At 35.9% G+C, this 14,774-nt stretch overlaps 1 protein-coding gene across 1 annotated transcript in view; it reads right to left on the minus strand.

Annotated features, from left to right (window-relative positions):
* The window catches only part of arhgap20b (Rho GTPase activating protein 20b), a 49,067-nt gene that overhangs the window by 14,319 nt on the left and 19,974 nt on the right, over window positions 1–14,774 (minus strand). Inside the window, exons 10-13 of the mRNA XM_084415033.1 lie at window positions 12,407–12,576; window positions 10,908–11,069; window positions 10,597–10,697; window positions 1,066–1,255 (exon numbers count right to left, since the gene is read on the minus strand). Coding sequence (XP_084271159.1) covers window positions 1,066–1,255; window positions 10,597–10,697; window positions 10,908–11,069; window positions 12,407–12,576 — 623 coding nt within the window. The remainder of the gene's footprint in view (window positions 1–1,065; window positions 1,256–10,596; window positions 10,698–10,907; window positions 11,070–12,406; window positions 12,577–14,774) is intronic.

The following is a 14,774-nucleotide window of genomic DNA, read 5'->3' on the forward strand; positions in this document are numbered from 1 at the left end:
TACATGCACAATAAAGCTATTTTGCTTGTAACTCAGTGACTGAGTGATTATATTGTATGTGGGTAGTTGTGACAGTGGTGTCCTCCGGTGTAACATGATATACTTCTAAAGCTGTTTCAGACAACAGTTTTATAATAATCTAATTAGCCAAGTGGGCACTAGCTATATTAAGAATGCCTCTCTTGTATGTTCATTACCTGCTAAATGTCACAGTGATTTAGGTATTTTGTTTTGTTTCAGGTTTGATTCTCTTGTATAGCTTCTTAGTTCTTGTCATGTTCACTGTGTGATGAGATGAATCCAAATGCTATTTCCTTTAAAATATATATATATAAATTACGACATATGCTTTCAATGAAAAATGCGGAACAGTTAGTTCATGCGTTTATGACCTCAAGGCTAGATTATTGTAATGCTCTACTGGGTGGTTGCCCTGCATGCTTAATAAACAAAGTCCAGTTGGTCCAAAACGCAGCAGCTAGAGTTCTCACTAGAACCAGAAAGTATGACCGTATTAGACCCGTTCTGTCAACACTGCATTTGCTCCCTATTAAACAATGTATACATTTTAAAATATTGGTGACTAATAACAAAGCACTAAATGGTTTAGCTCCCCAGTACTTGAGCGAGCTCTTAACACATTTTAGTCTTTCACGTCTATTGTGATCTCAAAATTCTGGCCAGTTGATAATACCTAGAATATCAAAATCAACTGCAGGTGGTAGATCCTTCTCCTATTTAGCACCTGGAACAGTCTAATGAAACAACTAAAGTACATTTGTTTAACCAAATCTGCTCTTTGGATCATTCTCAAATAATGCCAGAGAATATGATCATCAAAAAATCTGATTTATAATAATATAATTTGTGATGACAAAGAATTTTAACTACATAGATCAGTCTACATTTGATTTATAATAATATAATTAATTTGTAATTTGTTTGAATTTTCACTACAGAAATCAGTTTTTTGAACCCCACTGTTTATAAATAAACAGTTCATGGACACCTTATTTACTATCACTGTGAAGAAGTGAGAAAGTACACAGATTTTTACTGGCTTACCTGCAACACACTCTGTCCCTCTTTCTCAGGGCTGATTTGGGAAGACCTCCAGAGCATGTTGGGTGCAATGCAAAGGGCCAAGTTAGTTGCTGTCATCTGATTCACCTCTGACTGAGTGTGTATCCTGTGTAGCACTCCAAATAAGTGGCACAGCAAGGTAACATTCTCCTCCGGCAACTGTGCAAGCAAACTAGACACAAAGACAATACAGCTTGAACAATGACAGACAAATGCAACCAGATAACAGAAACATAAAAAGAAATACTTAAATAATCTTTCCTAAAAATGACTATGTGCAGAAATTTGTCAGCCCTCTCATACATATGGAAATACATTCATGCACAAATATGTTCACACACACACACACACACACACACACACACACACACACACAAAGATAAAACAGCAGGTGAGCATAAACTAGTGAATATGAATATCAATATGTAAGAAATTTCCAAGCAATAAACAATTGGATTGGAATTTGAACTTTTCAAATGGTAGATCAAAATGTAAAACTCTGCAGAGTAGAAAGAAAATACTGTCATTACTTTGCCTGTAGCAAACTGCTTGAGTGGCACTTTAACAACAACATGAGTTTCTATGATGAATATCTATTGAGAAGAATATTGTTTGTACAAACTGGTTGAGAGGATTTGAAGTCAGAGGCAAATTATAGTGATCAGGGTCATTTTACAGAAGTTTTACCATCAGCAAACCCAAGGAAATTTAATACTAAATAAATCAAGCCTAGTGTCAGTTCTGGCAGTTCACGTTAGTCAAGCTCACATCAGCTGACTCTCAGCTGATCCACGTCTACCTACAGGAATACGACGCCTATTACTGTATACATATAGCTCCTTCAGTATTACCAGCAGCTATCGCGTTTCTCAGGAGCTAATTACCCTCCTCCATCCCCAGCTTATCCATGCTTGGCTGCATGGATGCCCAGGGAGTTCTTGCCCTTAACAGAACCATATCGCCAATCCAAACTGTATGCTAATTGTCAATCATATTTGACCAGTGGTCATAGTGGAATGTTTTCACTGTTATACGGTACGGGGCACTATTTCGCATCTTCTGAAAGAGTACTGAATCTCCTGATCAAAACACTTGTGAAAAAGAAGGAGAAACAAGCTATAAAAGCATTGCTTACGCATATGTTGTAGTCTTTGACAAAAACATAATTTCCTCAGCTCTTTGTTCAAAATATTGCTTTTTTAAAATGAAACTTACTCACATTCAGGTGTTGATTAAAAAAATAAAAATAAAATAAGAATACAGGAAGCTAGAATAAAGTGTTTTTTTTTTTTTTTTTTTTTTATAGCAGAGACTCTGTTCTTGCTTTTGATAGGTTCAGATATTCATACAACAAAATACTATGGGGGCCATGAACGCTAAGTGAAAACGCACAGCAGCACACAAACATGGCAAATATTAAAATTAAAAGGATTACAATGTAAAAGATTATTATTGTGCACATAAAGATATGGTGGAATTCGGCTTGTCCCTTAGATGATCTGCTTGTGCACTTTTACCTCGAGCTCTGCGCTCTGAGTCTGGAGATGGCTTCGGTCTTTCCACTATCAAATTCCGTCAAATATCGAATCTGCCATGGCGCGAGCGCAACTGGCATTTAAAGGGAATGGGAGATGAGACTCTGATTGGTTTAACGCACGTAAATACCAAAATACACCCATTACTCATTAAGAGAATAGGGACAACCCTTTTAGACCATGCACGCCGACCATTTTTCCCGTCGTTAAACTAGCAAAAGTGGATTCGGACACGCCCTAAGTGAACTTGTGCCCTGCGCTTTAGACCATGCGCTTAGATCGTTTTAAATTACCCCACTAATAATTCCCGGAATGGTACCAAACTTCTACTGTAGTACAAATAGGTTCTGTACTCATAAACCGAGGCATTGGAAAGTTTGTAAGTACATGAGGAGTTTATTTACATAACACTTGCCTGATGGCTATTGGCTAATGCTACCGCTAACCCGCATGTCGAGGTCACTTCAGTGATTAGGGAAAAGCACAAAAAAGTCCTGTCAGAAAGCCAGTATATCCAACATTTTTATTTATTTTTTCCGAAGTGTTGACAACTTAGTGTTAACTAATAATTGTTGCAAACTGGTACTACCAACAAAATATTAGTGCATTCCTGGAACTGGGCGTCATTACACTACATCCTTATGCATCGCTTCCTAATCACTGAAGTGACCTTGACATGCGGGTTAGCGGATCCATTAATGTAAACACAGCTTTTGTGTCTTTATCAGCTTTTCCATATACTGGCCCTGATAATCGTCACAAATACTTACTGCTTGCTTCATTTCTGTAAATCTGTTTTTATGAATGAATGACTCTCTCACTCGTTGCTCTATACACAAATCCGGCGAAACAGGAAAATAAAGCAGCGCCGCCATTACTGCGTGCCTTGCTGCTAAGGAAGTAGCGTGTTGGTCCCGTAGGCGGCTGTAAGAACATGCATTTTATTGCTACAACTGGTCGTGGCTAAGGCCATCCTTAAAAATATTTTGGTTTGCCGTAACAGCCCCCCCCCCAAAAAAAGGGTCGGTGGTCGGTCTATATATTTTTTTTTCAAGATTCAATGTTAAAAAAAAGTACAATTTTGGTCACGGGTATTACGTACAGTGCTATGCATAAGTTTAGACACCCATGCTAAAGTTGACTAAAAGGAGGAATAAAAAATCATCTTTTGGAAATTGAACTTAATGCCTTAATTTAAAAAATTTGGAAAAATCCAACCTTTAAGGACACAAATTTTCTTTGTGAATGAATAATGTATCGTAAATAAATACATGTTCTTCCTTAAAATACAGGGTGCATAAGTTTGGACACCCCTATGTTAAATTCCCATAGAGGCAGGCAGATTTTTATTTTTAAGTTTTTTTTTTTTTTTTTAATTTAGGATACTATGCATCCTGATAAAGTTCCCTTGGCACTTTGGAATTAAAATAGCCCCACATCATCACATAGCCTTCACCATACCTAGAGATTGGCATGGGGTACTTTCCATAAGATCATCTCTCAATGCAAATCAAATTAGCTATTAGGCTAACTGAAATAAAACCATGCCAATCTCTAGGTATGGTGAATGCTATGTGATGATGTGGGGCTATTTTAATTCCAAAGGCCAAGGGAACTTTATCAGGATGCATAGTATCCTGGATCCATGAAGTAACTGGCCTTTAAAAATAAAAATCTGCCTGCCTCTATGGGAATTTAACATAGGGGTGTCCAAACTTATGCACCCTGTATTTTAAGGAAGAACATTTATTTATTTATGATGCATTATTCATTCACAAAGAAAATTGGTGTCCTTAAAGGTTGGATTTTTCCTAATTTTTTTAATTAAGGCATTAAGTTCAGTTTCCAAAAGATGATTTTTTATTCCTCTTTTTAGTCAACTTTAGTATGGGTGTCTAAACTTATGCATAGCACTGTAGGTATGAATTAAAAAAAAAAATTCATATCAGGACTTCACTGACAGTTTTCCAGAACTTCGTGCCAAGTTTAAGAGGTGTCAAGAGAGAAAAAAAAGAGAGATTTTGATAAAAAATAATTAATACATTATTAAATGTATAATATAATGTATAATATATAATACATATATTAATGTATACATATATTAAATAATTAGAAAACCTGAATAAACTGAACACCAAAGAATAATATTAACTAGGCCTATTGAGCGCTGGTGACGCGTTCATGTGTAAGGGCGCTGCCAATAACGCACCTAAAAGCTGTCACAAAGAACCGGCAAAAGTAATGATTATTAGTATGTCAAATATATCAAGGAGACATTTCAATTGTTTATTAATAAACAAGTGTTTTCTGTGTCAAAGATGAAGTTGACGATGCTGACTCGCGATCTTCGCAGTAGCCTAGTGAACTCGCCAGAGAGAAATGCACATTTTACGGATTACATAAGCAGAGAACAGTCTGTTTTCTTTCGTTTTGAATTGTTTTGTTTAAAAGTACACATTTCATGCTTTCTATATATATATATTTCTCAGGTCTGTGGGGCAAGTAGCTTATACGCTGAGTTTCGGTTCATTTAAGAGACGAGTGCACCGGCGCCTCCCTGTCCTGATTATATTGCCTGCATGCTATTTAGCCTACCTCTTATTTATTTAATCCAGGAAATTAGTTGATGAAACATTGATTAAAATTAAGATACAATTAATACAAAACGAAATTCACTTTAAAGAAACTTAATGAAGTGGTCAAAATGTCTGCCCACTCCATTTGTCTCCCGATATTTTCGGGATCATCTTATCTTATTCATGCTTTTCACTTTTCATATAATCAACATAATTTTTTTATTTTTATTTAAACATGAATATGAAACTAAATAGTTTTTAATGACTTGGCTACAAGGCCTATTAGCCTACAGTAGCCTACAGAGAAATGTAATGTCGGAGCGTCTTGCCGGTGAGCATGTGGGGGGAGAGATACGATTTTCGATCAATCATCGAATATTATTTTGCTTGATATGCCAATCCTTAATATTTGGTATTTTAAATGCCTGTTTGAAATCTCATATGAAAGTTTTAATTGTAGTACCGCTTTCAGAGCGTTCACGTCCGTAACATTGTTTCTTTCTTCCTCATAAATGCCAACACGAAAAATAAAATAAAATTAATTATGTTCTGTGGAGAGCCAACCCTTCTTCATCCGGTGGGTATATTACTTTTGGTTTGCGCAGTGTAATTCATAGAATTACTAAAACATATGCAACACAGCTAGTAATGACAGCGTTCGGTTTTATTGTTGTCATAAATTAATACACGTCTTAATTACATTTGGCTGACGCATTTTTACATTAATACATTATGTTGTCAATAAATTACCTTTATCGGTAAGTTTTGCCCACTGCCTGACATCATCTACCCAATGTTCCCTTTCACCAGACATTTTCTTTCATGAGCAGGATGCTTTCATTGAAATGTCATTAGAGGGCACCGGCAAGTGTCACACCGTCACACTTCGCAGGCACGCAGTATGGCGGCAGGCAAGATGGCGGCGCCCATAGAGATCGCAGCGGATTTGTGTATAGTTTTCTTCATCAACAGCCACACTTGCACCCCCTGCTGGTGAGGCCGACTAACAGCTATGGAGATTATCAATGGGCAATCTGAATCTACTGATATTCCTGCCATTCCCGGATGTCAAATGTTGAATTTTCTGTCGAATTTGAACCACTGAATTTGTGGAAGCGAATTTGTAAAGCGAAAATAAAATGCACCGAAAATTGCCTGTCGAATATTATAGGTTGTATTTTTAAACAGAATGAACATTTTGGAAGTGAAATCTGAAAGATGAATATAGATTATTGAATTCTGAATAATGAAAACGTGTGTGAAATGTTTTGAATTGAAATATTAACAGCTTAAACATACAACCATGTTGAATTGCAGCCCATAAAAATGCAAGCCCTAAAAATACAATGAATAAAAATACAAGCAGGGTTAATGCAATGCATTTTTTTTGAAAGTAGTGCAATTCAACAAGCTTTTTTGTTTCAAAAACATTTGTCATTATTTTACTTTCATGCTGAAGCTTTTAATTTTCCATGTAAGCAGACGTTTTTAGTCTTGCCATCTAGTCAAGTTATGAGGCTTGCCATGACGAATGGATGTCAAAATGTCCTATTGGTGGATCTTACCATTTGAAGGATAATTACTATTTGTTTTCTTGTGATCACTTGTTATTGTATTTAAAGGGCAGGGTCTTTGATTTTGTAACTATGTAAAGCTCAATGTAAATTACTCACTCCCTTGCCTGTTCCTTGAGGTTTTCAGATACTGGTCTACTTACTTTCCCTTAAATTTAGATTAGCCACTATGGGTGCCATTGTTATTGCCCTCAGAACCTCTGCAACACCTCTTCTTTTCTTCTTTTCAATAGACTTCTAAAAGCACATATTTTTTTCCCTGTGTACTTTCCAGTATGTATCCTCAAAAAGTCTCCTTTCAAAATGTTGTTTTCTGTGTATTATTTCATCACCTGGTTTCTCAACTTGATCTCAATAGTATTCATATGTATTTTATGCAAGATGTGGTTCTACCATGCATTTACTTATGTTTGCATAGACACTAAAACATATAATAATTATGTACTGACATAGCATCTAAAATGTAAATCATTTAAATACTTTACAGATGTAAATGTCTTACAAAATGAATCTATGAATATTAAAACAATTGAATTCAGTTGATTCTATTGTATTTTTTTATCAATAAGATTATGTTTTTAATCGAATTTATTAAAAGCATTGGCTCATTTACTAAATTTCATTGTGTCACCTTCTGGTGGCAGCTCGTTTCAAAGGATTAGATCATTTAAACAAGAATTTAAAATATTAAAATGAAATAAAAATCTGGAATTGTTTAACCATTACTTATTTATGCCAGCAGCCATATCACCCTGTAGCCCAAGACTGGTTGCCCACGGAAGCTAAGCAGGGCTGAGCCTGGTTAGTACCTGGATGGGAGACCTCCTGATAAAAACCAGGTTGCTGCTGGAAGAGGTGTTAGTGAGGCCAGCAGGGGGTGCTCACCCTGTGGTCTGTGTGGGTCCTAACACCCCAGTGTAGTGACGGGGACACTATACTGTCAAAGAGCACCGTCCTTCGGATGAGACGTTAAACCGAGGTCCTGACTCTCTGTGGTCATTAAAAATCCCATGGCACTTCTCGTAAAGAGTAGGGGTGTAACCCCGGTGTCCTGGCCACATTCCACCCATTGGCCCTTACCAATCATGGCCTCCTAATAATCCCCTTACATTGAATTGGCTCTATCACTCTCTCTCCTCTCCACCTGTAGCTGGTGTGTGGTGAGCGCACTGGCGCCGTTGTACTGTGGCTGCCGTCGCATCATCCAAGTGGATGCTGCACACTGGTGGGGGTTGAGGAGAGATTCTCTGATATGACTGTAAAGCGCTTTGGGTGTACAGTAGTACATATGAAAGCGCTATATAAATGCCTCATTCTATATAAATGCCTCATTCTATTTAATATTTATTTTGTTTGCCGTGGGACATGGCAGTTTTCTGAATATGCTATGATGAATTAAAAAATTACTATAAAATATACCACAAACGTAGCATAAAATTATCATAAATGCAATCCACTTTACTGTTGTGCTGAAATCCAAATTTTCAGAATACATATGCTTGGGTTGTGTGAGGAACAGAACAAAATTCAAGTCTTTATTCAGCAATCTATGTCTACAATCTCAGTAGCAATTGTGAAAACGATGAAATCCCGCACTCGTTAAAAATTCTAAATTAGCCGCCTCAAGAAAAGTTATGAAAAAGGGTTTATGTCAATGATATCAAAAGCTCATTGCCTCTTGTATGCCTCGTCACTAAATGATGTGTGCTTTTAAATGAGATCTGTGGATCAGGATAAGATTTTCAGTGATTAACAACTAAAATTTTACTCTGCATCTTAGATAAAACTATTGTATACTTTGTATGCCACAGTCATTTGGACTACTTTGGGAATTTTTGGAAACAATTATTGAGTTATCAATCTTTTCTTTTTTTTTTTATATATATATGTATGTATATACAGTACCAGTCAAAAGTTTGGAAACATTACTATTTTTAATGTTTTTGAAAGAAGTTTCTTATGCTCATCAAGCCTGCAGTTAAAAAAAAAAAAAACAGTAATATTATGAAATATTATTACAATTTAAAATAATGGTTCTCTTTTTTAATATATTTTAAAATGTAATTTATTTTTGTGATGCAAAGCTGAATTTTCATCAGCAAGTACTCCAGTCTTTGGTGTCTTATGATCCTTCAGAAATCATTCTAATATGCTGATTTGATACTCAGTTATTATCAATGATGGAAACAGTTGTGCTGTTTAATATATTTTTTTGGAATACTTTTTTCAGGATTCATTGATGAGTAAAACGTTAACAGCATTTATTCATAAAAACAGCATTTATTCAAAATAAAAACATTTCTAACAATATAAATCGTTACCATCACCTTTTATCAATTTAACGCATTCTTGTTGAATTAAAGTACTAATTTCTTAAAAAAAAAATAGTTATTGTTCCCAAACTTTTGAACAGTAGTGTATATTGTTACAAAAGATTTCTATTCTAAATAAATACAGTTCTTTTTAACTTTTTATTCATCAAATAATCCTGAAAAAAGTATCTCAGGTTATAAAAAAAATATTAAGCAGCACAACTGTTTCCAACATTGATCATAAATCATCATATTAGAATGATTTCTGAAGGATCATAAGACACCAAAGACTGGAGTACTTGCTGATGAAAATTCAGCTTTGCATCACAAAAATAAATTACATTTTAAAATATATTAAAAAAGAGAACCATTATTTTAAATTGTAATAATATTTCATAATATTACTTCTTTTTTTTAACTGCAGGCTTGATGAGCATAAGAGACTTCTTTCAAAAACATTAAAAATAGTAATGTTTCCAAACTTTTGACTGGTACTGTAGCTAAAATTATTGTCACTACATTTATTTTATTTTTGAAAAGTAGTTATGTTTAGGTTTAAGGATAGCATTAAAGAATCTAAAAATATATCTATAAAATGGTAAATGTAACTATATAAAAATATATATTTATTTTCTATAATTGTAAATTTGTAATACCGCTCACATTTTAAATACTGCTAGTACGTCCATAATGTATGTTTCAGCATCTAACCAAATGTACAGAAAAATATATTTTTGTACCTGTAAATATTGTGTTAAAATATCTGCAGATAAACAATAAGACCAGGCTGGGTACCTATGCTCTATGATGTTTCTTTGTTTTTGTAAAGCAACCTTGGTCTCTAGAAATGTTATTATGCGTACCCCACAGCTCTCAAAGCATCCTGTTGCCTTCTTGAGCATCACTGAATGTGTGCACCTTTTGTAATATTAGTGTGTGAGTCCATCAATTGTCCTCTGTGTAAAAAGATGGATCTCAAAATCATACAGTCACTGCTTGAAAGGGTTCAAATATGCAGATTAACTGCTGATGACAAACAGGGAACTCATGAACAGCTATCATAAAACAAAATAAAAAACGGTCATGGATTATCCAGGTAAGGACACACAGTATTAAGAATCAGGGACCAGGGTAAACGTATGAACAGGGTTATTTTTATAAATTCAGCTTTTATTTTGTCTTGTGGACTATGGGTAAACATCTGTTATGGGAAACAGCTTTTTTTAGGACAGTACTAAATAAAAGAAAATAGCATGCAATTTTTCATGATCCCTCTTATATTGTAAAAAAAAAAAAAAAAAAACATTACCATTTTTCCGATTCTGCAAGGGGTTATGTAAACTTTTGAGAACACCTATAAATGAAATATTAATTACCAATACCTAATACCATTGTTTGTGATAGATCACCTGAACCTCTTAATACCAGTGGGAACTCAGTCTAGTACACTTTGTACATACAGTGTGTGTGTATGTGCGAGCATATGTACATGTGTATGTTTGTGTGGTGTTCTCACCTTCTGACTTTGTTATGTCTATCCTCACTCTCTAGCACTTCCATCCAGTCATCATATAAGTCACAGCACAAAACACCACCAGGCAGTTTCCGTAAGAACTCCTACACACTCATACAATTTAATCAAGAATAAAAAAGGATAATCAAAGACATGTATTATATAGGGCAGAGTACAATTCTTATGCTCAAGCCAGTTGATTATGATAACTTAGATTGAGAATGCAGAATTAAACTGTGAATGTAGACGAGAAATTATTTGTGTGAATTTGTATGTACTGTATCACTGTTGAATTGAAATGACTGTGTTCTCACCATAATTAGAGATGCAGAGACAAAAACTGATTGTTCATGCAGTGAAATACTTTGCCCAGAATTCATTCGCTCCTTTAGGATCCTACAGCTTTTGGCATTTGCTGAACGACGGAAGATTCCACGGGTCTCTGGACCCTCACAGAATAGCAGATATAGTAGGTCCTAAGTGTACACACACACACACACACACACACACACACACACACACACACACAAAATAGTAAATCAAAGCCAGGAATTATCAAACTCTTTAGTCAGCCAAACCCATTGCACATAAATATTTACTGTACTTGTAGTACCTCCTGAGACTTTAACATGATATTTCTATATTTTAACAATACATTTACATGTTCACAGTTCTCTGATGTATGTTAATGGTTACATAACATCCAAGTAAACAATTATTTATATATCTTTTTAGTAAATTATTTATTTTGACTTTGTATTTTACAATTATTTACTTTAAATTATGATTTAATTAATTATTAGCTTTAAATAATAATATTAATAATTTGTTACATTTATATTGCACTTTTCTCTGCACTCAAGCGCTTTACATATAAAAGGGGGGAGTCTCCTCAACCACCACCAAAGGTGCTTTTTGACAGTATAGTGTTCCCATCACTATACTGGGGTGTTAGGACCCACACAGACCACAGGGAGAACACCCCCTGCTGGTCTCACTAACACCTCTTCCAGCAGCAACCTAGTTTTCCAAGGAGGTCTCCCATCCAGGTCCCATCCACCCATATATTCTTTTTATAGCTAAAATAATTATGGTGACATAAGAACAATGGTTCTCAAATGATTTACATACAATTTTGAGCATTGAGCAAATTGGCATCTCTTGGAGTTCAAGTTTAACACACATTACACACATAATGCCATGTTTTAATTAATACAAGTATCCCTGTAGATTATAACTAATGGTGATGAAAGACTCTCATCAGACCATTACATTTATTATCATTTAGATCTAGATGGAATGTATCAGACCAACATCTAAAAACATACATCAATTCATCCAAGTCAAATGCATAAATATTTTTTTTTCTTAAAACATCTTCTATCTGTTTAGATTCTGTCTGGTTTCATTACTGATATTATCTGACCCATGGTTGAAAACCACTGATCCAGATGCCACTCACAAACTTGTAAGATAAATACAATAATAATAACCCTTTGTCAAGACATATTCTTGTCATTTTATATGTGTGTGTGTGTGTGTGTGTGTGTGTGTGTGTGTGTGTGTGTGTGTGTGTGTGTGTGTGTGTGTGTGTGTGTGTGTGTGTGTGTGTGTGTGTGTGTGTGTGTGTGTGTGTGTGTGTGTGTGTGTGTGTGTGTGTGTGTGTGTGTGTGTGTGTGTGTAAATAAACATATGGCCAGGAGCAAGAAATATATGTTATATAGTCTCTCATATCTAAACCTGTGGCTTAATGAAAATTCCATTAACAATGAGTGAAACAAGCAAAAAGGTCCAGAGCCGGTGATATCCTTACCATTATTGGTTTGGGCAGGTTTCCATCAGGACAAATGGAAGAAAGAGACTGACCAAATAGCTTGTGAGAGGCAGTTTGTGGATCAGACTGGCCATCAGATTGATGAAAGTGTCCCCTCCTCAGAGCCCAATCAATCAGAGACCTCTTTCTTTTGTGTTTCAGCAAAGCACCTGTCAGTCAATGATACAAAACGGACCAATCAGACTTTGGCAAATACATTATTGGGAGGAGCTACTGTTCCGCTGATTCTAGTTTGAGAAAAAAAGGAAAACACAAGAAAAATTATACCATCTTTCAATTAAATGTTTCCTCACAGCATTTCAGTGTCTCTTGATCTATAAATGAATAAACATGTTTGATCATATGCTTTGATGTTCCTATTTTTCTGTAGTGTAATGGTGGTGAGGGATGGCGAGGGATGAGGAAGGCAGATAGATATCAGAATTGGCTGCATCCCATGTGATTACACTGAATGCTCCTAGTACTATACTAGTACTGATCCAGATAGATTATTGGTAGTATTAGAGGTAAAATAATAGGAAATGTCCATAAATCTTTAACAAAATTTTAAAACTGTAAGAAGTATTTGTTTCATTATTAGGGGCTGGAAAATCTTTAACTAAATTAAATGTTAACTGTTCTCTTTTATATCTCTTCCCCCCTCTCATAACAATATTTGTGTACTGAAAAATGTTAAACTCTAAAAAAATTGGTGAATAATGCAAAAAAATGTAGCTGCTCTGTCTGTGTTAGGGAAAACAATATATTTAAGTATGCAAGTAGCATTGTTAAAAGTTAAAGATCAATATGAATATCCATGATCATTTACAGAAAGCTTGATTACAAAAATTAGACGCTCATGTAATCATGACAGAATTGCATAAGAGGTTATTGCTACAATGTGCCATAGTAAGGTAGTGAAATATTTCAAATATACATTTTCATAAGACTAATAATACATATAAAACTCATACAAACAAAAATTTGCTCTAAAAAACAAGTTTGTGACATTTACAGAAGGGAAATTGCCATTGCTTAAAAACTAATGATAAAATAAGAAACAAGTTTGTGACATTTACAAAAGGGAAAATGTCATTGCTTTTATGTGCATAAGCATGTTTAAAGATACTTCAGAAACTTTTTACAAAGAGCAGCTTTTATGGGATGGCTTCAAGTTAACAGAAAGATGTCAAATTCCTCACACAATGATATTTTTATCTTTCAAAGTGCAACATCAAAACAGACAACAGAGATGCTTGTTGCCTTGCTCATGGCCTTCCCTGACCTCAGCCCCCCAATCTGATAACTCTAATGCCCCACAATTATTGGCTTTCCAAGATGAATGTGAGAAATCCTGAAGAATGTTCTTCTCAGAGCAAATGGACAAGAACTTAAATTGGTGGATGTTAAAACTGTAAGTGGATGTTGAATTGATTAGAATTAAAGTTTTTAAGCTTTTTTATAAATACCTAAAAGCAGTCAACTATAAGACATCCACAATCACCTGGCACAACAAACTCTTCACATCTTTGAGCATGCAAACCTTCGAGTGTGTCCTGGGAAACAAGGATTCTACCGCCTCTCCGAAGTGTGCAAACAGGTCTGAACAACACTGTCCCAAGGCCCAGTGTTGGGAGCATCCTGTTATCGCAAGACTGTGCACAGATGCATCCCACACAGGGTGTGGAGCAGTCATGGAAGGCCGCTTGACCCAGAGTCTGTGGAAGGAGCATCATCTCTCCTGGCATATAAACTGCCTAGAGATGTTAGCTGTATTGCTAGCCCTAAGGCATTTCCTCCCAGACCTCAGAGTCCACCATGTTCTAGTTTGAACCAACAATATGTCGGTGGTCTTGTATATAAATCATCAAGGGGTCTGAGGTAGCGCCTTCTATGCAGACTGGCGCACCAGAGCCTCCTGTGGTCCCTGGTCACCTGAATTAGGGAGCAGACACCCTGTCAAGGCAGGGGCTAAGGCCCGGGAAAAGGAGACTCCATCCTGAGATGGTGGAATTAATTTGGAGAAAGTTTGGTCAGGAGGACATGGACCTGTTTGTGTCACAAGAGACGATCACTGTCCGCTCTGGTTCTCCCTCAAACATCCAGTTCCGCTGGAGCTAGATGCCATGGTACTGACGTGGCAGAGTCTTCGTCTGTACACATTTCCCTTGATTGCTCTGCTCCCGGGAATTCTAGAAAGAGTTCACCAGGATAGGGTTTGTCTTCTTCTGGTAGCCCCGTTCTGGCCGTAACAAGTATGGTTCTCTGACCTGATAGCCCTCCTACACATTCTCCCGTGGAAGCTTCTAGTGAGGGACATTTTATTGCAGGCCGGGGGTGGTATATTGAGATGTGGAAACTTTGGGTC

Source organism: Rutilus rutilus, assembly GCF_951802725.1.
Source record: "Rutilus rutilus genome assembly, chromosome: 7".
NCBI lineage: Eukaryota > Metazoa > Chordata > Actinopteri > Cypriniformes > Leuciscidae > Rutilus > Rutilus rutilus.